The 27,553-nt window shown below is 40.5% G+C and overlaps 1 protein-coding gene and 1 pseudogene across 1 annotated transcript in view; both read right to left on the bottom strand.

The window, feature by feature from the left end:
- Positions 1–7,821: 7,821 nt before the first annotated feature.
- The window catches only part of DSTYK (dual serine/threonine and tyrosine protein kinase), a 50,512-nt gene continuing 30,780 nt past the window's right edge, over positions 7,822–27,553 (bottom strand). Inside the window, exons 4-13 of the mRNA XM_006922860.3 lie at positions 23,692–23,924; positions 23,210–23,293; positions 22,401–22,577; positions 21,661–21,790; positions 21,179–21,335; positions 20,618–20,750; positions 18,923–19,036; positions 14,883–14,997; positions 12,741–12,875; positions 7,822–12,332 (exon numbers count right to left, since the gene is read on the bottom strand). Of these exons, the coding sequence (XP_006922922.1) occupies positions 12,145–12,332; positions 12,741–12,875; positions 14,883–14,997; positions 18,923–19,036; positions 20,618–20,750; positions 21,179–21,335; positions 21,661–21,790; positions 22,401–22,577; positions 23,210–23,293; positions 23,692–23,924 (1,466 nt within the window). The 3' untranslated portion in view covers positions 7,822–12,144. The remainder of the gene's footprint in view (positions 12,333–12,740; positions 12,876–14,882; positions 14,998–18,922; positions 19,037–20,617; positions 20,751–21,178; positions 21,336–21,660; positions 21,791–22,400; positions 22,578–23,209; positions 23,294–23,691; positions 23,925–27,553) is intronic.
- Positions 17,195–17,313, bottom strand: LOC112471859 (annotated as a pseudogene).

The following is a 27,553-nucleotide window of genomic DNA, read 5'->3' as shown; positions in this document are numbered from 1 at the left end:
ATACTTACATGATGAATCAGAATAAAGTCTGCCTTACATTTTTAACAGCTGTCATTGAATTTTTTTTTTTTCTTTAACAAGTTCACCGTAGCAGTGGCATCTGCTCCTTAGAGCCAGCCCCTCCTTGGGTGTAGTCATTGAAATGCAGCAGATTATTAAAGTCACCCTTCAGGGAAACCCTGGCCCAGATGGTTCCTGCTCTCCCAGCCCCACAACTTGTGAGCACTTAGCAGCATCCTCAGGCTGCCTCTCCCTTCACCTGCCCTGGCCTGCATCCCTCACCTCAGCTCTGGTTCAGCAAACTCTTCTTTTGAAGCTATTTTTGCATCCCAGGGCCACAGGATTGATGACATCAGCTGTTTAGTACCTGACATTGGATGGGGGCCCCATAAATGAGGCTTTGCCAGACCTCACAGCTGGAAGAGAGATGAGGAGCCCATTCACCAGCCTCCTCAACTGAGAGGGCCAATGGGAGCCACAATTAAGGAAGGAAAACTGGCCTGGGGATCAGGGGACATGGGTATTGTTCTTGTCCTAGCCTCCAGCTAGCTGTGAAACATACTTTCTTTTTTGGATCTGTGTCCTCTGCTATAACAGATGGGTTTAAAAGGGATGCTTTAAAACACTAGTCCCCAAACTTTTGGCACCAGGGACTGGTGCTACTATGAGAATCTAATGCCTGATGATCTGAGGCGGAGCTGAGGCAGTGATGCTAGCACTGGGGAGCGGCTGCAAATACAAATGAAGCTTTACTCACTGCCCACTGCTTGCCTCCTGCTGTGCGACCCAGGTCCTAACAGACCACGGATGGGGGATTGTTCCTAACAATCCACAGCCTGGGGATTGAGGACCCCACGTTAAAGGGTCTTTCCAACTCCAGTTCTGTTTCTGAAAGCCTTCTGAGTGGCTGCCCAGGGATCACCTCTCTCTGGAGAGAAAAGAGGACACAGTGAAGATCTTTGTTCCAGCTTCTCATTCCACTTACTAGGTCTTCATGATGCCAAGTGATGAAGCATGCCCAGAGTTGGTTATGGCTTTAGAAGCTGGAGGGAAAAGTGTGAGTATGGGGCTGAAGAACACAGGCTCCAAGATCTGCCAGCTCTGGCTCCAACCTTGGGCCAAAAACATGGGCTGTGCCTTGTCCTGAATGCTATGCAACATTAAAATGGCAGAGACCTTGGACTTCTTCCCTGCAGCTTAAAGGTGGGACAATTTTGAAATGTTATATCAGGTCCACAGCTCCCCATGAGATTGTCTGAGGCCTACTTTGCAACTGCATTGCACTTCAATTTCTCCTCTGCTCATTCATGCTTTCTTCACCAGCCTAAGGTGTTGATCCTAAAGGTCTAGTGGTCTCCCTAGTAAACTTCGTAGATACAAATATCTCAGAGTCTGTTTCTCAGGGAGCTAGACCTATAGGAACATGACATATGTCCCACAGGGTCCTTCATGATCTGGCCCTGCCAATCTTTCCAGTCTTAGTTCTCTCCAGTGCTGCCTTGCCTCTACTCTTCAGCCTCATTGAACACTCAGTTCCCCAAACACCAGGTTCTCTTTTACTCTGTGCAAATTCGTGCATGTTTTCCCATAATTTGTTCAACAAATATTCATTATGCTCCTGTATCAATTATGGTCCTGTCAGGACAGAGATAACATACTCAAAAGGGGAAACCGAAGGAGGTTTAATGAAAGAGCTATTTAAAAGATGTAAGCAGGGTTATGGGAAACCAACAAAGCATCCTTAGGACTAGTGGCAGTGGGAGGCTCTAATGGTGGAAGGAGGCAAGGAAATTAAAATTGTTAATCAAGCCACAATCAGAGACTGCAATATGCTGATCAGCCCTGCAGCCAGGCCAAGAGGACACCTTCAGAACAAAGGAAGGTTTCTGCTGGGATTGCTAGCAACCCATTCCCCACACCTATGAAGGAGAAACAGGAATCAAGAGTCATTCTCCATGGCTAAAACCATGGGGAACCTAAGGATTAAAGTCTGGGAACTACCAGCCGGCCTTTCACGATACATATTCTTACCTTTTCACTACATACTATTCCCCTTCCTCACTGTATGTCCATATCAAAGGAAATGGGTTAAGAAAGTCTTTTAAACTATAACTCACAGGTTCTAAAGAATGATGTATAAACTGAATTCCCTGAACACTCAGCCCCTACTCACTGTCTTTCCACATCTCTCTTGGTCTCTCTCACCCTCGGCTTCTGAGAGGAGACCACACTCTGTGGAGTGTGACCCCTTTTCTAATAAACTTTCCTTTGGACTCTAACTCTGGTGTGTGTGTCGAATTCTTTCTATACTCTCTGCCAAAGGACCCTCTTCTTCTCCCCGCCACTTAGGGAATTTGCCCTGTCCTGCATCAGCTCTTCAGCTTTGATGGGCTCAAGGGAAGAGAGGTTAGTGGAGCCTGTGCCACGAGAGCTGTAGCTGTAGGAGAAAGCCACAGATAGGAATTGTGACCTTTAGGGAAAAGGCAGTCAGTACCAACTCCACCCAGCTGGAAGTGTAAAAAAATCCCCCAACTTCTCTCTCCCACCAGCATCCAGACTCCAACTTGTGCAGCTGAACCTAACTGGGAGCCCCAGAGCAAAAGAGGCCAGCATGCTGGGGCACGGAGCTAGGCGGAACAATGAAAAGTGGACTTGGAGGGGCAAAGAGAGAGCATTTGGCATAATCTCCTGTTGTGTGCCAAACACCAAACAAAGCAGAATAGCATTTGCCCTCATGTTGTTTACAGTCTCACAGAGAAAAATGAATTTTCATCAATGAATCATAAAATATAATGAAAGTACCCATTATTCTCATGTATACATAATACATAAAAATTCACCGGAGCTAGCCCATAAAGCAAGTTCCAACAGATTTTTAACAATTGGCATCAAACAGAGACCATGTTCTCTGCCCACAGCGTAATTGTTATAAATCATTAACCAAAACATAAAGAAATTTATCCTCCTGGTTGGAAATTTAAAAACATAACTGTGTAAAACTCAGAACAAAGAAGAAATCACAATGGCAATTAGAAAACAAAACAACAATAACAAAAATGTAACATATTTAAAACTTACAGGATGCAGTTTTATTTAAAGGGAAATTCTGACCTTAAATATTTATGTTAGAAAAGAAGAAAGATTGAAAATACATGAGCTAAGCATTCAACTTAAGAAGATGGTGGTCGTGGAGAGAATGGACAGTGGAATAGCCCTAAAAAAGAGAGCAAAGAAAATAATTAAGAACAGAAATTAATGAAATAGAAAACAGAAGTACAACGAGAAACAGCCAAACCGAAAGTTGGTTCCCTGAGAAAAAAGAGAATGGCTAAATTGCAGTACGTTCACACATTAGAATAGTACACCGCAGAGAAAGCAAATGTACTACAGTGATGAAAAATTAGGTTGGATAAAAGTCAGAGACATAATGAGTAAAAAGAAATAAACTTTTTTAAAGCAGGAGAACGATAAACACAACAGTAACCTTGGGGTGGGAAAGAGGAAGAGGGCTGGCATCTAGGCTGAGCACACAGGGGCTTCAAAACCACGGTAATATTAAATATATATGCGATGTTTTATAGCTTATAATGTTGCAAAAATCAGACCAAGCAGCACTCAGAGAGTTGGAGAACTCCCCAGCAGTCCCAGAGGGGCTAGTGTTCTGAAGATGTGGCTGGGAGCTCAGTTACAATTTTGCTTAAATAGGGCTCATTTGGCATGGGCTGATTGGTTAATTTGTCCTCAGAGGGTTACAAAGTGCAGGGTTTTCTGTGGGGGTACAGGCAGTTACATTAGTTATTTAGACAGAACAAGCAAAAGGGAGGATGAGTCTTTAGTTAATTTTGAGGTCACCCGCCCCATGGCTTATGCAGCAAGCATAGCTACAGAAGCAGAACAAAGAGATGATTGGCCTTTTGAGTGAAAATTCCTCTTCAGTAAGGATGTTACAGATGCTTTTTTGCAGGTATCAAATAGTAAATAACTTTTAAAAATCGTAAGCAAATCCTGCTCAGTAAAAGGTCTCAAAGAAACTGCATTTCTCCATGTTACAGCTTGAAACCTGGAGGCTCCCCTTATTTTCAGAGCCTGTGGCTTCATGTTGCACCTGGCATTTCCCCATCCCTTCACCTTTTCAACTCTTGGATTCTACACATAGAAAGGCTGTGATTTAACATATTTTTAGATGTTTGAGCATCTTTATGATTCACTTCATTGGCCATGTTGAAAGAACAAGGAAAAAGAAAAGAAATAGAAGCCAAGTGGGTCTTCTTAAACGAAAAAAAAACAAAACAAAACTCCAGGGATTTAAAAATGTCCTTACAAGAGACCCACTTGTGCCCCTTCCCATGCACTGGCTCCAATCTATATATCTACTTTCATGACCTCGCCTCCCAGTAGAGCCAGAAAAGGTGGACGTGGATGTCGTGCAGCCCAAGCAGTGAACTGTAGTGGACATCTGTTCATTTGAGGCCAGTCCTGAATGTAGGTCCCTTTTCCAACTGCTCTTGAATTACCTTTTAGGAATTATATCTCCTCCACTGAGTGCAGTTTTACTAAGCAAGGAAATCTAGGTTCCAGCCTTTTACCATGGAATTTGGAGTTGGGTAGAGCCTTCCAGTTCTGAACCAACACAGCTAGGAGATGGCCTAGGACCTATATTGGGCCTATCAAGAAAATTCTCCTTGGCGGCCAACTTACGAGGGAGTGAAGATGGGTCTTCACAGCCATAGTGAGGCCTTCGTGGTAGCCTACAGATCTACCTTGGTTCCCACCCACTGATTCTGTGAGCCCGATCTTTCAGTTTCCTGTTGATTTCGTGAGCCCCTAATATCTTTCCAATATATACTTCCTTTTCCCTAAATTAGCCATTTCATTCATTTTCTTAAATTATGAGAAAAATAGTTGTTCATAATAGATGCACAATACGATAACGGAAATTCAATAAACCAAAAGTTGCAAGTTCTCTCCCTAGGAATATTGCTATCATCAGTTTGATATATATCCTTACACAGTTTTTTATGTGCATACATAGAGAGATGGACTAGATCTTGGTAATTTGTGGTTATGGAGAATGAAAGGGATTTTTTACCAAAAAAAGGGGTCATATTAAATATATTCTTATATAAATTATTTTTTCTCCCAATGATATAGTATAAATAAATCTTTCTACATAGAGACCTGCCATTCCTTTTAATGGCTGTATAGTATTCCATGGCAAGCTTTATAATTTAATCTTCTCTTGTTGTCAGACATTAACATTGCCTGCAACTTTTTTAGTATTACAAACAATGATGCAATAAACACCCTTATATTTATCTAGCTTTGCATACCTGTGCAAATATTTCTGTAGGGGGGGACTGCCTAGAAATTTCTGGAGCAAAAGAAATAGACACTTAAAATGTTTATAATGGGTATTGCCAAACTGTCCTTTTGCAGCTATGTCCACTTCCCAACAACATAGAAAATGCTCATCCCTCACAGTTATAAATAGGTTTTTATTATTTATTTTTCTGTAATCTGATAGATGGAAATATCTTTTTGGTTTTCATATGCATTTCCCTGATTACTATGAGGATAAATATTTTTCAAATATTTAATAGCCATTTTGCTTTTTAGAATTTGATTTCTTCACTTATTAGCAATATGAACCTCTTATCAGTTACATATTACAATTATTCTCTTCAAATTAGTGATTTGTCTTAATTTTGCTTTTGGTATCTTTGGCTGTATATATGTTCTTTATAACTTCCATCACTTTTTTTTTTTTTATGGCTTCTGGGTTCCTGATCACACTCCAAAAAGTTCCAATGAACTTTTTTACACACATTTTTGAATGAACACATTTACACACATTTTTCCCCAGAGGCGGCATGGTATCCTGGTTTGTTGTAGAACCAGTGGTTCTGGAGCTGGACTTCTTAGATTCAAATCCCAGCTCTGGCATTTATCAGTTGCATGACCCTGGTACTTAATTTTCTCATCAGTAAAATGGGTTCTTGTGAGGGTTAAGTGAGAAATATATGTGAAGCATTTGGAATAGTGCCTAGTATATAGTACATATTCAATGTATGTATAATTATTTTTTTTCTTTAGCTAAGACAGTATAAGAGGTGATTTATTGTACACTTTACATTCAGCCACAACTAAGAACAGAATTAATCTAGAATATCACAGGTCCAGAGCAAAGGACCATAAGGGACCATTGTTTTTGTATGAGCAAGTAGGTCTCAAAAGGTGGTTGCAGCAGTCAGATGGTGATGATGTCCTAGATCCATTAAATTTTAGATAGCAGGCATACGGTCCAACAATTTGTACCAGCGTCCCTGGCCTGTGGCTTTCCTTGTATCTGCTGCGGCTTCCACGGGTGCACAAGCCAGCAGTTTACCTGGACCTCTGCCTCATGTTTCTTCTTTTGCTCTTCTGCCTGTGCCTTTGCTTCTTCCTCCACTTCGCTCTCATGGTGTGGCGGTTTCTAAGAAAACAGCGCTAAGGCTGAGAGAAGACCTTTATAGCTTTTATACCTTCAGTATACCTTTTTTTTTTTTTTTTTGCATTATTTGAGTCTTTTTTTCCCCTAAGTTGAATAGCCAGTTTTATAAAATTGTCTATTTTTCCACTAATTTGAAATGCCACCTTCAGAATATACCAAGGAACAGGCCATCCACAGAAGGGCTCCGAGAGACCTACCAGTGCATGGCCACCCATGGTAACTGCCCTTGAAAGGCTATTCAATTAACCCTTCATGGATTCCCTGGGATCCTATTAAGGTAGAAATTTCAAAGTTGAACTTAACAATGTTTAGTAGGGCCTTCCCCTTTGAGCACCATCCCAACATGGGACCAGAAGTCCACTCCAGTTGGTCTACTCAAGTGACAAGCCTTGCTGAGGGACGTGTTCTTGGAAAAGCATGCCTAATCTAAAAATGTGTATATTACAAGCTGTTTTCTCCAAAGTAATAATGGTTAGAGAGGAGTTAAGAGAACTCAGTCATGGTGAACTTTATACTAGGAGAATATGGGGTTTATGCATATATGATGGGAGATATTTAGCTGTAAATATGGCTGGAGTTAGTGGAGAGTTCACAAGTGTAAAAGGCTCATCTGCATGAAATGACTTGTATGGGGCAGGCAGAGAACCACCGAGATTCACCTTTAGCTTTTCCTTTAAGACTTATTCACAAACTTATCAACTGTTTCAGGTATGCTGCCATCTCCTGGCCAAACTTGTGTTGCAGTCAAATTGCAAGCAGTTTATAGCAGAGTGGTACAGCCTTACAAGCATGTTACAGTAACCCAAAACAAAACATATTCTTCTGGAAAAGGTGGCATATTGCTGCTGACATCCCCGGGTGACTACAGATAGTGTCACTCTGCTAGTAGTAGCCTAACAAGGAAATCTGAAAATGGAGTGAGACTAAATACAAAATTCAAATATTCCCAACGCAGAGAGACTGGTATAGATTCCATCTCCAGATTCTCTCACAGTGTAATAAAGATATAGCTAGGCTCATGCATGAGCTCGGAATGCTGCAAGTTTGTTCTGAAAAGAAGCTGAAGAAAAGGGTGTGAACCCAGGAAAATAAACTGTTATCATCATACCTTGCCCCTGCTTCTCAGCTGTCCCACCTCCCACTCCTTTGCCTCACCCTCCAGTAGTGGCAATGTTAAGTATCTGAAAACCAAGAGCAATCTACAGGGGAGTGACACGTTCCATCAATCTCTAAGGCAAACTGAAAGACATCTGAAAGACAGGGAAGAGAATAGGAAGCATCATGTTAACAGAGTGCGGTAAGGGGAAACAAATGCCAAACACACACAAACCTAAAACGTTAATGTGATCTTTATTATACAGCACATCTGGTATTTTGTGCATCCCAACAAGTATACAGAATACTCTATAAAACCAAACCCAAAAACACCTTCAAAAATACACTAAATGAAGACTTAACCCATAGTTGCATCTTTTAAACACATACACAATGAACACGGCCCTGCTATAAGTGTGGAAATGTAACAAATGAAGAGAGACAGCACAGGAAGGGAGAGCGCGTTAGAACTGAAGTTTGTGCCAAAGTAATTTCTCGTTATTGCACTTTTATTCTACAAACTTAGTATGTTACACTTTTACTTAACACTGTAATAAACATTAGCGCTTTAAAACAAAACTATTACATAAAGACAAAAGACAACAAGCTGTCCAGACCAATTTTCTTTTCAACCCTTTAGGGAAGATGGTCTTCTCTTCTCAGTGCCAGGTGTTCACACGGAGTCTCTTCCATCATCTCAACTGGACTGGATGTTAACAAAGCAGATGAAGTTAAAAATAAAACCCTTTTTAAAACAGTAGTGCCACTCGAAATCCCCAAGGGAGTTTGCAATACAAGTTTCTCAAGGTTACTCCTTCCTTACCCACCTTAACATCCACACTAGCCCTAACCCATCCCACCTCCAAATTTAGGAGGACAAACTTTTTTCTTTTAAAGAGAAAGTGGGTTATTTGGTCCAGCAAATCCAAAAATCAAGCTCTGAAAACTCAAAGCAACTCCTCTTTTGGTAATAAACTCTTGGAGGACCACTTAGCCCGCTCTGATGCAGTGTGGACTTTGGAGAGTCCCTATTAGCCAGATGGAACACCAAACAGGCCTTTTCGCCAAAGCAAGGCCAGAGGGAGTCTCTATTCCTCCAAGTGCTACTGTAACCACCAGTCCCCCTTGGCTCTCAGTGCTGAATAATAAACCAAAGTATAAAGTGTCATTCAGTGCAATTACCACGTTGCAGCTCTGTCACCCCAAACCACTTCTCCTGTAAGAAAAATACTTTTACAACACGTTTGGCAGCTCAAGCAAAGATGAAAAAAATAATGCATTGGAGAGGGGGCAGGTACCGCTTGAAAGTTGTACCATTCACCTGCTTCTATCTGTGGTAGTAATGTATCCTCTCCTTCACTGTTTCCTTGAATTTTAGTGTTAAAAATTAGGAGAAGTTGCTGCCTAGGCTCTGTCCCCCTGAAATTGATGGAGTCACAAGTGACTCTCTTTGGTCTGGGAAGAACCCGCACAGCCCTCCTTCCCAAGGCTTGCTCAATCAATGAGCTTCTCTCTGCAGAGGATCAAGGGAACTTGGGCATGCCTGGGGAAACCTCACCCAAAAGAGCATTCGTTAACCTTACTGCTGGCTCCCTAGGCACAGGGTCAGCCCCTCCTGGCTGCAGACTCCATCATTTCTTCCAACTGCTCTGCAGGAAGGTCCTTCACTCAGTTCTGAAGGAACATAAGTGATCAGACTTCAAGTGCATTAAAAATGGCCAGGTGATCATTTTCAGGTTGGGGTAAACTACCCTAATTAAGTTGATGAGAAGGACAGAACATAGTAAGAGTAATTCTTTCATCCCATCCTTCTTCCTTCCCCAGACACAATCTCATCTTACCACTTGGAAGCACATACAGCCAAAGCCAGAAGGTAAAATCTTCAGACTTTAGTCTTTCTGAGCCCCTGAGAGCCCAAGTGCCACCAGACTTCTTTGAATACCTAGTGTCTTCCCAAGTAATATACAGTACAGTACATTTAATGGCATTCCATCACTTTACTAATAATGGGTGCCAAGGAACAAAGAATCCAAAATTAGCTGATAATGTTATAAAACAAAAGCAAAGTACACGCCTGTTATACATATGTATCCCTGCACTCAGCCTGCTGAGTGTTTAAATACACTTCCAAACACCTACACGTGGGCTTTGGCTGGCCTAGAGGAGACTCCCAGGAATATTTTGCACCTTTTCTTGGAATACTTTAATGAACTATAACACAACTACTCATCTTTCAGCCCTTCATCCCTCCCTACTCAATCAAAAAATGTGGGAAACTGCTAGAAAACTGGTGTCTGAGCAGACTAAGCCACAGAGGACAAACTGCAAAGGGACTCTGGATGGAGAAAACCATACTGTCCTATCTGTGAGTGGGGGTATGAGCTAAGACTTCCAAAGAATGTTAGGAACGTGGCCTTCATGACAGGGGCACAGACTCCTGATTACAGCTAGCTAAAGGAAGACAGTCTAGCTAAAGGAAAAGGGAACACTATAAAATCTTTCATGAAATGTCATACAGAAATAGATTTACACTGATTTTTCAGCAAGTAGAGACTACTCGCCTCTTCTTTTGTAACTTGAAACTTGGCTTCATGGAAGGCCCGTCACAGTCCCCACAAGAACAAGGTGTTACTGCTGACAAGAATGGTGACCTGACGTAAAGCTAAATGAGTGTTAAAAAGTCTAAGACGTCTACTGAACGTTCTAGCTAAAGGAGTCTGGAGCCTACAGAACCCAAAGACACTGGGTCAGTTACTTTATCATTTGCAAGTAAAAAGGTTTTGAGCAATATGTTGAGTTTTTGAAGGGCTACAAGTGCTTAGGAGGCCACTACGCTCAAACATATCATAATCAGAGCCAAAAGAACCAGAGTTAAAAACTGAGCTTTAAAAGTTACAAGAAATATTTCTTGTAGACTCCATTCATATCCTGTTAATGTTCAAGAGATGGTCATTCTGTCACAAACAACCCTACAAAATTCCGGTAACAAATCTGCACATTATCTTAAACATCTGCTCAGGGACATGTTTCACACAGTTTGGGGCCATGCACCGGGGAACAACCGCAGTGCCTGGGGACTGGGTAGTTGGAAGGAAGCTACTCTCCTCCACTATTTATTCCTTCGTCTGTATGTTTTTCTAAGTCTAATGGACCATTTTGACTGAGGGAGGCTTGAGATGCACCAATGTTTAAATTGTTCCGGAACCAACATCTGAGATGCACCAATGTTTAAATTGTTCCGGAACCTTCCTTTAACTGGCATCAGAATTTCTCTTCTGATCTATACTCCATGAACTTTCCTTTGACTGGCATCAGAATTTCTCTTCTGATCCATACTCCATGACAAACTCCAGAAGACCACCGCCCAACCTCCCAACTGCAAGGGAGGGGACCCTTCCAAGACACTGACACACAGGGAAAGGGGGCACACACAGAACTACAAAGAATATTCTTCTCTTTCAGCTAGTTCATTCCTTCTAACATTATATTTAAAATAAGGTAAAAAGAAGGGACAGGTTGCAGAAGAAACCTTGGTTAAAAAGCTCATTGATCAAGTTTAAAAATATCAGCGTGTTAGATTCAAACACAAAAAAAAGTTTCTGATTTTAAGTTTTAAAAAACAAGCTGGTATCCTTCTAGTGGGTTTATATGGAGGCCCACGGCCTCCAGATCATTGCCCACTTCTCAGGCTCACCAAATATTTCACGCTGGGTCAGTTTTACTCAGACACTAACCGCTAAGTACCATGTTAACTGGAGCTTCTTCAACTTGAGAACAAAAAGGAAAAAAATCAAGACCCAAGGGCAGGAGAGATCCTGTTCCAGGGGCTGCAGTAACTTGAAATCCATTAGCCTGTATGTGTGTGCGCGCGCGCACATACACACACGCACACACTTTTCTTTTTGTGGCCTCTTGGCGATGTAACCATGAAACCCTCCCGCAGAAGCCAGGGCTATGCGGTCCTATAAATGTAAACACTGGCACTGTAAGGAACAGATAGCTTTGTTTCTAGCTTCATCACTGTGGCCTCTAGCTGTGGCAACCTGAGTACAGACAGCAGGGACCAGGTAGCCACAAGTTAATCTTTGCTCCTATGTTTTCACAATCCCGGAACAAAGCTCAAATTTTCTAAGGGTCCTGACGACTAGACAGAACCACACTATTCTTAGATAAAGCCAAAATTATGAACATTACAGTTTTTAATACTATTGCCACTATAGTGTCCCATTTGTCTTAAAAAACATACAGTGAACAGACGATGGTAACATTTGCCTCCTTTTCAGTTCTGAGGCCAGAACTTGGCCTTCTTCAGCTTTTACCAATGTCCTAGACAATCTTTTGCTAAAGGGACAGCTTGGGGCACCAGTGAACTGCTGAATAGGCTCAGCCATCTGATTGCACTATCTAGGAGTCATCTCTGCCTGGGGAGGTCTCAAGCTGCCTAGCAAGCATCAATTCCCTAGGGAGCTCTCCGTAAGGAACAACCGTCAAATTCTTCCCATAGCCAAAAGGTGAGGGGAAGGAAGGAAATAAAGAATGGAAGAGAAAAGTCTTTGCTTTCAAGTAGAATCATCTAGTCCTCTGTTTGGCCGTTCAGAATTTGACTTGCACAGCCTATCCATGATGCCCTGGAGCATGGGCTGGACAATGCCCAAGAGAGGTCTCTGAGAGGGGTCACCATCCCAACAGGCTTCCATCAGCTGCCAGCACTCTTCATCAAACACAGGAAGACGCTCTGGGCGGGCCCCTAGAGAAAGGAGAATGGAGATAAGATCACCGTCAGTGAGAGGGGGACCAATACACCCAAGAGGCATGATCAGCTCACAGGCTGATGACTCAGATGGCACTCAGGATGCTAACGGTTGCAATGATCTTTATCTTGAATGGCAAATGTCTAGGTTAGAACCTAATAATAACAGTGATGAAGAACTGTAATATACTGGTATAGGAAGTTGAAGAACTGGAAATTTTAAAGAAAAATGCCTACTTGAGACAGTTTAGTACAATGCTGGCTGGAATCAAAGGTTTGACGTAAGTGGCTTTTCTGGATTCCATGTCGATTTAAATGTGTACATGGTGATGAGAGGCACCTGCTGCATTGCCTGGTCTGCTCTCAACAGGGGAATTAGGACAAAGTAGGGCTTGTGGCTCTTACCTCTCCGCACATTGTTCCAGAGATGGTCTTTGCTGGCACATCTCTCAAATGCCTCAGGGAGCTTGACAGAGCCTGAGCAGATATACCAGAAAAGAATGCCAAAAGCGTAGACATCCACTGAATTATCATACTTCCCTACAGCAAGAAGGGGAGATAACAAGCAGTGAGCCAGGGAGAGGAATCAACAGTATGACCACTAATTTGTATCTGTAGAGGACTTTACACACTTTTCCCTAAAGCCTTTAATATCTATTATCTCTTGTAACAACCCTGTTAGGCAAGACACATTCAGGCAAGACATATTCATAATGCCCATTTTATAATACAAAAAACTATGCCACTGAAAGTCAAAGCTAGAGTTTGAGAGCCAAGACTAGAACTTGACAAAGGAGAAGGAAAACAGGCCTTTTAATTCGATGGAAGAGTCAAAAAGATTAATCCTGAAAAGTTATATTACAGAAAAAAAGTTGGGAAATACAGGTGGATGGGTAGGTTGGAACCAGAATATAAAGGTTTTTAAAGTCAGACAGAAGAGTGGATTCAGGAGACAGCAGGAAGTCATTTATGTTTTAGAGCAAGAGGTGACATGAAAGTATTTTAGAAAGACTATTCTGACAGCAATAGGATGGACTGTAGTAGAAACAATCAAAGGAATCTAAATATAAAGTAGCCAAAATAAAATAATAGCACTGGGAACAGAAATTTTTTAAAAAAAAGGAAATCTAGAGAAAGAAAAATGATGACTGTGTACTTCGTTCCTACGTGGGTAGGACTACAGCTCTCCAGCTAACTCCTAATTCTTATGAGTACCACTCAGTGAAGGGTTAGGGGAAGACCTGGGCATGAGGCTGATGACAGAAATCCAAATATACTGCTAATTTAACTCTTACCAATACTATGGTTACCTTTTCAATAATAATACAACCCTCCTCATCCACTCAGGCTCAAACCCTTGGAGTCATCGCTGAGTTATTCTTTTCTGTTCATCATCTGAATCAAGTTAATAACAGTATCTTGCCTGTTCTTCCTCTGAATTATCTCAAAATGTCACTTTTTGTTTGTTTCAGCACTACCACCAACCTAATCCTGGAGACTACCCCCGCTATTTCCCTACCTTGGTTCTTGCCATGCAAGTCCCCTCTCGCTACTGCTGTAAGCAGATCTTCCACAAACATTTTTCATTCCTTACCTCCTCAAAAGCTCAATCAATAGCATCTTAATTCTTCCACATTAAGCCTTCACTCCTCTGCATGAATTTCAAGCTCAATGTATTTTATCTCCAACCTGGTTTGCCTATTATTCCCCAAATGGATTTCCTTCCTGTCATGCTTATTTCTATTCTGCAATTTTCCTCACATTTCCCATTCTCCAGCTTCCAGAATTTTCTTTCCTTCATGGTTAAACTGTAGAGACAGAAAGAGCTGGATTCCAATTCCAGCTCCATGACTTCTGGATCAGTGTTCTGAGGTAGTTTCTTCAGCAATCTGGCCTTGACTCAACTTCATCCATGGTATGGACATAAAAATGCATCAGCATCACCACAGAATTGTAGTGAAGATTAAATGAGAAAAAATATATGTAAAAATATACATTATCTAGCTCAAAGAATATATCTAATAAATGAATTCCCTTCTCACCAATTTTTCCAGATCTGACTCAAGTTCTACCTAAAAGCTCACCTGTACCATAAAACTATCAATCATTCAACCTTCGTTTATCCCTTCTTTGAACGCCAACATTGCATTATGTAGCATTTAATTAGCACTTAATTATATACATTGTCTTATACTGCTTCCTAGTTATTTTACCTCTATTAATATGTCTGTCATTTGTAACTTCTTTAATGATAAGGACAACTCCTATTTCATAGGAACTATTCAATCAATACTTTATGATTAAATAATTGGTTAATTATGGCAATTACTACACTAATAGCCCAGAGAGACAACCAAAAGAATAGTTGCTGACTCCTTTACCTCTTCATTTTCCCTCCTACTTGTCTTAGGTTTCCTGTTCTGTTTTCTCCCTTGCCTGTGCCAGATCTGCCAGTAGTACTTGTAAATATAACTCTAGCTCAAGGGGTAGCACTCAGGGTTACGGCACAGAGCCCTGCCCAAGCCCACTCCATGCCCTCCGGCTTACCTGTGAAGAGTTCAGGGGCCATATGGATTGGTGTCCCCACAATGCTGCCTGACATCATGGCCTCTGGCTTGCAGAATCCTAAGTCAGTGATCTTGGCACGGTTCTGCTTGTCCAACTGCCAACAAAGCAGGGCAAGAGTCACCTTGTGTCTGGTCCTGCAGAGAGTTGCATCCCCAAACTCACAGGTAGGTATCTATAATCTCGCCTCCAGATTCGTTCCTACCACTGTCTTCTGCCCAGACAGACTGTAAGCCTGATAGCAAGGACCGCCTTTTTCATCTTTGGATTCCCAGCACTTGCCTGAAACTACCAGGAACTCAACATATCTTGAAAGAACAAATAAGTTAAAAACACTAAGGAAAGTATCTTAGTTCCTGATTATTTTCCTCTGACCTCAGACTCCAGGTCAGAAAGCTGCTAAGAAAGTCCTTTGCTCAGCTGAGGCGAGTTTCTTGAATTCCCTGTGGTTTCCTTTCCTAAAGGTTCAAGAGGATAAATCTGTGTCTCATTTGGTTATTAATAAGCCTCTTAGGTTTCAGCCTATATATTTAGGAAGACCTTTCCTTTCCCGAAACTGCTGCATCTTTATACATCATTTAAGTATTGCCAGGAACACCTCCGTGATAATCTAATATATTTTCAAAAGGAGCATGTCAAAAGATTGTTTGTAATTTAGATAATAGGACTGGTGGGTTCATGACTATCTTCTCTTTTAAGGTGCATTTATCCATCTCGGCCCTCATTCAGGACCTCTGATCAAACCCTAAACAATAATAAGACCTGGAATCTAAAAATATCAATATCACAAAAGCAAAAAAAGGCAGGACGATTCTAGATTAAAGGAGGCTAAAGAAACATGTCGACAGAAAGATCCTTGGGTTGGATCTTGGATCGAACAAATAATCTGACCACACCTGGGATAACTGGACATATTTGGGACAATTGGAAAATGTTGATACAGACAGTATATTAACCAATAGTATTGTATCAACGTTAAATTTCTTGGGTATGATTAATGGCACTTTAGAAGAATGTCCTTTTTCTTAGGAGATACAAGCTGAAGCACAGGCAGACCTCAGAGATGTTGCAGGTTCAGTCCCAGAATACCACTAGAAAGTCCATATTGCAATAAAGTGGGTTGCATGGATTTTTTGGTTTTCCAGTGCATATAAAAGTTATGTTTATACTATAGTCTATTAAGTATAATGCAAGAAAATAATGTGTATACCTTAATTAAAAAGTACATCATTGCTAAAAAAATGCTAATCATTATCTGAGACTTCAGTGAGTCATAATTTTTTTGCTGGTGGAAGAGGGTCTTGCCTTGATGTTGATGGCTGCAGACTGATCAGGTTGGGAGTTGCTGAAGACTGGGGTGACTATGGTAATTTCTTAAAATAAGACAACGGTGAACTTTGCCACATCGATTCACTCTTCCTTTAACCAATGATTTCTCTGTAGCATGGGATGCTGTTTGTAGCATTTTACCCACAGTAGAACTTTTTTCAAAACTGAAGTCAATCCTCTCAAACCCTGCTGCTGCTTTAACAATTAAGTTTATGTAATATTCTAAATCTTCATGGCTTCTTCACCAGGAGTAGATTCCATGACAAGAAACCACTTTCTTTGCTCATCCATAAGAAGCAACTCCTCACCCATTAAAATTTTATCATGAGATGGCAGCAATTCAGTCACATCTTCAACCTCCAATTCTAATTTCTCCACTGAAGTTTTGAACCCTCAAAGTTATCCATGAGAGTTGGAATCAAATCTTTTACACTCCTGTTAGTGTTGCTATTTTAACTCTTCCATGAATAACAAATGTTCTTAATTGCATCTAGAATGGTGACTCCTTTTCAAGTTTTCAATTTACTTTGCTCAGATGATCGGAGGAATCACTATCTACGGCAGCTATTGCCTTACGAAATGTATTTCTTAAATAATAAGACTTTGAAATTACTCCTTGGTCCATGGGCTGTAGAATGGATGTGTTGGCAGACATGAAAACAACAATAATCTCATTGTACATCTCCATCAGAGCTCTTGGGTGACCAGGTGTATTGCCAGTGAGCTGTAATATTTTGAAAGAATATTTTTTCTGAGCAGTAGATCTCAACAGTGGGCTTAAAATACTCAGCAAACCATGTTGTAAACAGATGTTGTAAACAAGGCTTTCTTGTTCCACTTATAGAGCACAAGCAGAGTATATTTAGCATAATTCTTTTTTTTGTTTTTAGGCGAGGCAACCCTTGCTTGACCTCACAGATTGCAAGGACCCTGTCAGCTTACAATCCCTTATTTTTTATTTTTTATGCCTACAGCACCTGGTCTAGCTAGGTGGTCTCCCATCCAAATACTAACCAGGCCCGACCCTGCTTAGCTTCCAAGATCAGACGGAATCGGGCTTCTTCAGGGTGGCATGGCCATGGACTATTTAGCATAATTCTTAAGGGCCCTAGGATTTCAGAATGGTAAATGAACACTGACTTCAACTTAAAAGTCACCAGCTACATTAGCCCCTAACAAGAGAGTCAGCCTGTCCTTTGAAGTTCTGGAGCTAGGCATGACTTTTCCTAACAATAAAAATTCTAAATGACATCTTCTTCCAATTGAAGGTTATTTCATCTACACTGAAAATCTGTTGTTTAGTGCAGCCACCTTTGTTAATTATCTTAGCCAGATCTTCTGGATGATGTCCTGAAGCTTCTACATCAACACTGGCTTCTTCACCTTACACTTTGATGTTATGGGGACAGCTTCTTTCCTTAAAACTCATGAACCTCTGCTAGCTTCAAACTTTTCTTCTGCAGCTTCCTCACCTCTCTCAGCCTTCACAGAATTGAAGAGAGTTAGGGCCTTGCTCTGGATTAGGCTTTGGCTTAAGGGAATGTTGTGGATGGTTTGATCTTCCATCCAGACCACTAAAACTTTCTCCAAATCAGCAATAAGGCTGTTTGGACTTCTTATCATTCGTGTGTTCACTGGAGTAGTACTTTTAATTTCCTTCAAGAACTTTTCCTTTGCATTCACAACTTGGCTAATTGCTTGGCGCAAGATGCCTAGCTTTTGGCCTATCTTGGCTTTCAATGTATCTTCCTCACTAAGTTTAAGCATTTCTAGCTTTTGATTTAGAGTGAGAGATGTGCAACTCTTCCTTTCACTTGAACACTTTGAGGCCATTGTGAGTTTATTAATTAGCCTAATTTCAATATTGTTGTGTCTCAGGAAATCGGGATGCCGAGGAGAGGGAGAGAAAGAGAGAATGGCTGGTCAATGGAGCTGTCAGAACACACACATTTATAGATCAAGTTTGCCATCTTATATGGGCATAGTTTGTGGTGCCCCAAAACAATTACAGGAGCAATATCAAAGATCACTGATCATAGATCACCATAACAAATATAAAAAAAATGAAAAAGTTTGAAAAAAAAAAAAAAAAAAAAAAAAAAATTACCAAAATGTGACCCAGAGACACAAAGTGAGCAGATGTTGTTGGAAAAAAGGCACCAACAGACTTGCTCAATGCAGAGTTGCCACAAATCTTCAATTTGCAAAAAACACAGTATCTGTGAAGTGTATTAAGCAATGTGCAATAAAACGAGGTATGTCTGCATTTAGGAGTGACATGCTATCTGCAACTTTTGTACAGTTCAGTAAAAAAGTGTGTGTGTGTGGAGAGGGAGTGGGGAGAGGGGGACAGAGAGACAGAGACAGAGACACAGATACAGATACAGAGACTACACTAGGAAAAAAGAGAGACTATGAGTCTGGGTGAACGGTATATGGGCTTTCATTGTACCACTCTATTAACTTTTCTGTAAGTTTAAATTTTTTCAAGTGTTGGGAGAAAAAAAACCTTAAGCAATATAAATTGGGTCTGTGATGCCAATCCTCCTTAAGTTTCACTATCCGTCCACTCTGCTGTTAACTGTACTACTTGCCCACCATTCTTTTCCTGGGGCTAAACTTACACGTGCCTTCCAAAGGTCACTTAACCCACAGAGGTGTTGTGTTATTTTGGGGAATCAGCTCTTACTTACCAGCACGTTTTTTAGTTTGATATCACGGTGGACAAGTCCCTGGCTGTGCAGGAAGCGAATTCCTTCCACCACATCTAGTGCTATCTGCAAACGTGTCTCCAGGGTCAGCCCAGCCTTGAGGAGACAAAAGAGCTTGCTTGTCACTAACAAGACAACTTCTCAATCCACCTTGCTTACACCAACTAAGGGCTCCGCGTGGAGTAATGAAAGACTGACTTCACTAGGGTACACAAGACAGAAAAGTAGATGGAAAAAAAGGGAAGAGGAAAGCAGTTAGGAGAGGGAAGCAGAAGAAAAGCAAGGAATGGTGAGCTATACAGGCCAGATAAAATCCCTTGGAGGCTGCACTTAGGCCAGCTGCAGAATCCTCGAATGTGACTAAGAGAGATGCAACCCCACGACTAAAAGCAGGAGCTCGTTCTAACCCATAAACAAACTCTGGAACTGTCCTTGAGGCTCGAAGTAAGTATTTCTAGGTCCCTCAGCCAGATCCATTGCTTTGTAGGCCCAGTTTGGCCAGTTTGGGTTTTATGGATTTAAACACCAAAGTCACTCATCTTACTTCTACCAAGCCTCCAATTAAGGGTCTCCTGAAGTCTGGAGAATGTTACATCACTCAGCAAAAAGCTCAGGTAGGGTAATCTAGCCCACCTGAGGGGGAAGCATCAGAGAAAGTGGAGCTTAACTCCTCTGAAACAAAGAGGGAAAACCACTTGGTATAATTTCCTTCATCATACTGATTTCTCATGACTCTTGCAAGCATTTCTAAGGCTTCCTTTGTTCTACTTCTGGAAGCTTCCATATAAACTGGTATAAGAGAAATCTGTGAGAAAGGACCTACCTAGATGCTGTGGAGTTACCTTTCCCCCAATTCTACTCAGCTCCAGCATAGAGAACAAAAGTAACCGCTCTATTTCCTTTTTGGTGGTTATTTTAGATGAGAGAAACTCAACATCCAACTGAGGGTATTTCACCTTCACCCAAATAAAATCTTTCAATGACTTCTCATAGTCTGTAACAGAATTTGAATTCTATGGAAAATCTTAACACTTTTATCCTCTATAATTTGTCTGCAACATTTTTTTGCACATTATGCCATCCTCCCCAACAATTCCCCAATGAACCAGCTGCTCCAACACAACTAGTGTCCTTATTGGCCTTCCAGTGCTATTGCCATTATGCTATTTCCTCCCCCTGGAATGGCCTCTTCTTTCCAGTTGCCCAAATTTTATCCACCATGATGTACTTATCAAACTCAAACACTACATCTTCATGAAACATTCACTGACTATAATTTCCTTAAAAGCTTCTGGCAATTACACTTTTGGCACCCCTTTATGTTGCTCAATATAGGGCCTTATCCAAAGTTGTCACTAATAAATATGTGTTGACTGAAAAACAAAAACTGGCTTTACCCATTGACAGGAAAAAACGAGAACAGTGGAGTTACAGAAAGCTTTTCTAGTTCTTTCCCACTACCACAGGAGGTAAAAGTACTCTAGATGTGAACTGGGCCAAAAAATAGATTGAAATATTTTTAAGGTTTTTTGGAAACAAAAGTAATAAAGCTTGATTACTCCAACTATGTCTATAAAAGCTAGAAGCTCTGAACAAACAAGAAAGGATAAAACGCCAGAAAGAAACGTGCGGATCTAGCTGAGAGCTGGATCTCACTCTGTCCTCGCTTTGCCTCACCTTTAGCCCAGTGTAGAGGTCCCGGTGTAGCCGCTCCATAATAAGCAGCACAGCAATGCTGGAGCCACCACCGTAGTTATAGTCGATGACAGAACCATGGAGATCTACCAATCGCTCATGCTTTGGCAGAGACCTGATGGGAAGGAGAAAGGTCTAGGCTACAATGCACAGCATGCCACACGTGGGAAGGAACCACCTTGAGACCAAGCCTAGTCCAGGTCCACAGGTGATGGCCCTCAGTACAGAGAGAGGGCAAAGAGAATAGCCTCTTGAGCAAGGATGAAGAATTATGCAATCTAAAAATGGATAAGCCTTAAGGACTAAGGAAGAAAGTCAAACGGTAGGATGAGTTTGAGAAATTAGGATGGTGAGGAAAGGGCAAGCAAACACAGAAAAGGCCGTGAAGATAGCACAGTTCTGAGCCAGTGCAGAAACACTGGTCTTAAACATCTGAGACCTAGGTATGGAGAGACAGGCATGCTTATAGCTCTTGGTACAGAATTTATGCCAGGCTTTGGCTTCCCTGGATCTTTTCCCAAAGGCGAATGAGACGTGACCCACCTCATATAGTGAAACTCCAAAGCCAGGTCATTCCAGTGCTTCTCATCTGGAGGAACAACTGACTTCAGGGCACAAGGGAAGTGTCCCCCCCAGTTGTCACATAGGTATACCACACCATACTGGCCCCGGCCCAGTTCCTGTCCCAGTTTAGGTTTACCTACAAGGTACAGAGACAGAGATAAGGCAGGCAGGATGAGAACTTGCTGGGCAACCTCCTTAAGATTCTTAGCCATGGACCTGCCTAGAGGCAGGAAGTCTTAATTTCATGGGGAGATGGGTAGAATTCTGATGTCATTCTAAACTAACTGGTCTGATTTAAACAAACTTTGGTCCTGTTATTTGAACTATATAAATAGCAGGACCAAACACACTTTAGGAATTCAAAAACACATCAGGAGTGATTGGATTCTCCAGGCTGAACATGAGAATGTCAGGTATCCAGAAGGCTCTTCTAATTTACTTGTGAAAAAACAAGGACTCACGATGCAGCAAGACATCCTGTAAAGAACGGCTCTCCAGAGAAAGGCGGGCCAGGCGTGGGGCGTGATCTTTCCGAACCTTCAGCCATAGATCTTCAGTTTTCTCCAACCGACCTGAGTGGCCAGCTTCCAGCTGAGAGGACACAGAAAAAAGACATGACGATATCAAGTCCCTGGCTCTGGCTTCCTCCTCTGTTATACAGGGATAATAATATCTGCCTCATAAGGATAACTGTGAGAATAAGATGTACATAACATATTTAGCTCAGAGATTGGTCATAGTGGGCTCTCACCAAGTAATAATTTTTCCTCCTGATGCGTATCACATCTACCCACCCTCCCCAACACAAACACAAACACATGCACATACATGCATACACAGGCATGTACACACACACACCAAAGGGACACGCAGACATCACATAACTGTAAATTGGGATTGTCAATCAGTCCTAAAATACTATATAAACTTAATATAAAATTCCTGCCCCTCAATTTTCATTCTTCAATGAAATGGGGAGAAATTAACTGACTCCCTGAATTTTCCCTATAGTTAGAATAGAAAAATAACCATGTGAAAAATTCATTTATGAAATTTCCTGTGACATATTATCCTTTAACAGAATAGAAAGAAAATATATTGATTTTTAAAAATGATGTGGAAAGCAGAGAGTAAAATGTTCCCCAATATATGAGGTTCTTCTTTGCTTGATCCAGCTGTATCTCCTTTCACACATACCCACCTGCCGCAAGGAGGCTGCAAAAGCCTCGTGAGAACTATTGAGCCGAGTCCGGAACTGGCTGCAAATGCTTTTGGCCAACTTGGAGGCACTGAGGCTCTCAATGGCTTCCTGGGCCACCTTCCTCTTCCATTCTAGTGTGATGGCAGGTGGGCTCACCCATGTGATACGCTGGATGATCTGCCAGGACAAGGACAGTGAGAACATTAAGGGATGGGAGACAGAAATCAGTAGAAAGAACCAATACCTTCCCTCTCCAGGTTATCCACTGTTAAGACAGGAGCCATATGAAGGCCGAGACTCCTCTCCAATTCCATCTACCTCAAAATCAGGGCTCAGCCCAAAGGAAAGCATTAAAGAACATGAGGCCTAGTCTATGTGCTTACAAACTCTCAATATGTTACATCTAGTGCCAGGAAGTACCTTATAAATCCCTTTGTTAAGTCAGTAAATAACTTTGCATAAGAGCTAGATCAAATTCCAGAAAAGGAACCATACTCATGGCCTCTGGCAACAAAGCCTGGTTCTTAGAAAACATTTAGGTTGAGACAAAGAAATATGAAGAAGCTAGTGAAGCAGAGTTTTATGGCTCCATAAAATATCATTTAAACACGCCACTTTTAAGAGTTAAAGGGGGTACTGTTAATAATTAGGCATAAACCAGAATTCTCCCAGGCAAGCAAACTAGGGCAAATGGCTACCCCACAGTAATAGAAAATCCTAGATACCCACGATTTATCGGAGTGACTAAGTGACTATAATTCACTTGAGCCAACTAAGGGCTGAAACTTTTTTCTCTAAGTAACCTCTACCTGTTTGATTTGCTCCCATAGCATCCTTGTAACTGAGGACCCAGAGTGAAATGTGACTTCAACATGATAGGCGGCATTTAAGATCTGAAAGAGAACACACGAAAGAAAATCAATATGCCCTGCATAGAGTGGCTATTTAAAAAAATGCCATGAATGATATTTACTCTAAGAACATAGTCTGGTTTTATGGTTCTCAAATTTATCCCTCAATATATGTGCAGAGTCAATGCAAGCTGATCATCTGTTTTGTGACTATTTGGGCCCCTTCATTTTCTCCTTGCTCATCAATGTAAACTGCAATTGTACAGTTCACGAGCACCCTCCATATGCAGTGGTCAAGTGATAGGAAAACAAAATAAAATTCTAAGTAGATCAACAAAAAGTTGAAAAGAAAACTGTTGACTAACTTGAAGTTGGGCTGATGTGTAGATTCTATTTCATGTGTTATCTATGATGTGGCATCCTAAACATTCTTTGAGTACCTGTTTGAGATTATTACTGGTGATGTGAACTGAGACATCCTGAGACTTCTCTAGGCTCTGCAGACACCGCTCCAGGGTTCCCACGAAGCTCTCGCGTAGGTAATCCACTGAGCTGATCAGCTTGTTAGCCACCGCCTGATTCAGCCGGGAGATGATGAGTTCCTGGATCTGTCGGATGCAGCATTTGATCTCTCTGGTGCCCACTGGTTCTCCATTCTCAGGAACAATGACATCTATGGAGGCAGAGAAATTAAGTAGTTGGCTGTGAGGAAAAGGGGCAGGCACACTGAATAAAGCCATCCCCAAGGGACTACCATGATGACAGCTACAAAACACATGGCTGGCTGACCAACTCTGCCCCTCAGGATGGTCGGGAGCCATGGAACGCTCAACAACTTAAGGGAGCTAAGAATCTGAGAAGGAGCAATTGTGTCTAGAATGAGTCTATTGATTTCATTAGCTTTTTGGTCACATTTATAGGAGAGGAAGAACATTTATTGAGTGTAGACTATTTGAAAACACTATGGTATTTTACATATGTAGTCTAATTTAATCTTCACAATAACTTTGTCATGTGGTATTATTGGTTATATTTTATAGATCAAGAAATAGCCTCCAAGAGAGGACAAATAGGTAGGGATGGTACAGTTAGGAATTAATTTGGCTAGCATTTGAACCCAAAGCTCATGGATTCCAAAACCTCTGATCTTTGTAATGTTTCACACTAACTAGTACGTTGAAAAAAATCCCCGAGTCAGGAATTCAATTCTAATCAATTATTAGATAAATAAAAAGTAAAGCTGGAATGTTGTCCCCATCATGCCACTACCTCTTAGGATAAGAAACTCTGTTTTGCAAGCCAGAGGACAGAAGAAGTTAAGAAAAGACAAATTACCTGCAAAAACACCACTCCTGAACACCACTCATGTCTACTGGTGGAAATTTAAATTAGTGCTACCTCTTTGGAGGAAATGTGGCAATATCTGCCAAAATTCTAAACTAGCCAACCAAAAAAAAAATATATATATATATACCCTCTGACCTAACCATTTTGCTTCTAGAAATTAATTTTCTAGAAATATATCCTTATATATCCCAAAGATATGTATGTACAATGATGTCCGATGCAGTAGTTTGTAATAGCAAAAAAAGAAAAGCAACAGCCTAAATGTCCACCGGTAGGGGAGAAGTTACGTAAATAAAGGTCTAACCATTAAAAGACAAATTTGTATACACATTTATGAAAGATCTCTAACATACGAATTAAGTTAAAAAGTAAGAAGCAGAAGAACATACAGAGGAAAACTTGATGACCAGGGGATAGTATCTTTCTATCTTTGAGTTAAGTCTGATATACGTAAGTATTATCTTTGCAAAAATTAAATATTTTATAAAGTATATATGTCATGATACCCAGCATTACCTATATTTAGTAACAAACAAAACCAATGATAGAAATCTGAATATGTAGTAACACTCTTCTAAATCTATTTATCAAGAATACCCAGAAAGGACTTAGAACAAAGTAAGAAGCAGACATGTAAGTCGTGTCTAACATAGAGCCAACTACGTATGTAGATCTATGAAGGCACAATGTAGTTAACGGAGCCAGATATCTGATCTACTTGTTCCTGATTACACCCACGTCTGTTGAACTAACCACTATATCCCAGACACCAAACATGGTATGCCCAGCACGAAACAGACAATCAAATATTTCACTGTCTGCCCAATCTACCTGCCCTGACCCTCCTTTATCACGTGCACTGTGATGCCAGCACCGCTGTTCCAGTGTCTGTGCATTATACAAAGAAGACTTCCTAGATTTCCACTGCAAGTGACCATTTTTTGGCAATTCCTTCCTACCATAGGAATTTACCAAAGAGGTATTTCTGTTCATCTTTAGAAAGACCTAAAGGAGAATGATGTCAGAAACATGGCGGAGAGATGTCCCTAGATCTCTCCCCTTGAAACAACAATAAGCTGAACATCTAAAATGCAACAAAAGACACCCAAACTGCACGCCAGCACGTCTGAGTATGGAATCTGCGCATAAGAGCTACCACAGTGCACATGGAACGTTCTCAAGGACTGACCACATACTGGGACACAGAGATAGCCTCAACAAATAAAAGAGGGTTGAAATCATACCTACCACATTCTCTGATCATAATGATTTGAAACTAGAGATCAACTGTAAAAAGAAAGCAGGAAGAACCATAAATATATGGAGATTAAATAACATGCTAAGAATGACTGGGTCAGAGGAGAAATAAAAAGAGAACTCAAGAGATACAGAGAAATGAATGATAATTATAGTACAACATATCAAAACTTTTGGGACACGGCAAAGCGGTAATAAGAGGAAAGTTCGTATCATTACAGGTCTATCTTAAAGAACGAGAACAAGACCAAAGAAACAGCCTAATGCTTCATCTTAAAAAACTAAAAAAGTAAGAACAAATGAAGCCTAAGGAAATAATCAAAATTAGAGCAGAATTAAATGAAATTGAAAACAAAAATACAACAGAAAAGATAAATGCAACAAAGAGCTGGTTCTTTGAGAAGGTTAATAAAATTGACAAACCCCTGGCTAGATTCAATAAAAAAAAAAGAGAAAGGACACAAATAAACAAAATCAGGGATGAAAGAGGACAAATTACGACAGACACCGCAGAAATACAAAGGATCATACAAGAATACTATGAAAAACATATAAAACCAAATTTAATAACCTAGAAGAAATGGACAAGTACTTAGAAAGATCATCAAAACTTAATACCTATTCTCCTCAAACTCTTCCAAAAAAATCGAAGAGGAGGCAATACCACCCAACTCATTTTATGAGGTCAATATTACTCTGATACCAAAACCTGGTAAAGATAACACAAAAAAAGAAAACTACAGACCAATGTCTCTCATGAACACAGATGCAAAAATCCTAAATAAGATACTAGCAAACCGAATACAGCAACATATTAAAAAGATTATACACCATGATTAAGTGGGCCTCATACCAGGGGCATAGGGATGGTTCAACATATGCAAATAGATTAATGTAATATGCCACATAAACAATTAAAAAATAAGAATCATATGATCATATCAATAGATGCAGAAAAAGCCTTCGACAATATACAGCATCCATTTATGATTAAAGCACTTCACAAAACCGGTATAGAAAGTACTTTAACATAATAAAAGCCATATATGACAAACTCTCAGCCAACACTATACTTAATGGTGAAAAACCAAAAACCTCTAAGATTAGGAATAAGACAATGCTATCCACTATCACCACTGCTATTCAATATAACATTGGAGGTCCTAGCGAGTGTAATTAGGCAAGAGAAAGATATAAAAGGCATCCAAATAAAAAATGAAGAAATTAAACTGTCACTATTCGTGGATATGATTCTCTATATAGAAAACCGTAAAGACTCCACAAGAACACTACTAGAAAAAATAAGCAAATACAGTAAAGTTTCTAGATTCAAAATCAATGTTCAAAAATTCATAGCATTCCTGTACTCTAATAATAAAGTGTCAGAAAAAGTGAAAAAATTGCAACAAAAAGAATAAAATACCTAGGAATAAATCTAATAAAACATACGAAGGACCTATGTAATGAAAACTGTAAGATCCTATTAAAAGAAATCGAAGAAGATACAAAAAATTGAAAAGACATTCCATCTTCTTGAATTTGAAGAATTAACATACTTAAAATGACCTTATTACCTAAAGCTTTATACAGATTTAATGCAATCCCCATCAAAATCCCATCGGCATTTTTAAACAAACAGAACAAAAAATCATCAGATTTGTATGGAAGCGCAAAAAAACCCAAATTGCCAAAGCCATC

The sequence above is a fragment of the Pteropus alecto genome, unplaced genomic scaffold, assembly GCF_000325575.1.
Source record: "Pteropus alecto unplaced genomic scaffold, ASM32557v1 scaffold359, whole genome shotgun sequence".
NCBI classification, from domain to species: Eukaryota; Metazoa; Chordata; class Mammalia; order Chiroptera; family Pteropodidae; genus Pteropus; species Pteropus alecto.
Note: the sequence above shows the minus strand (reverse complement) of the source record. Positions and strands in the feature narration are given on the sequence as shown.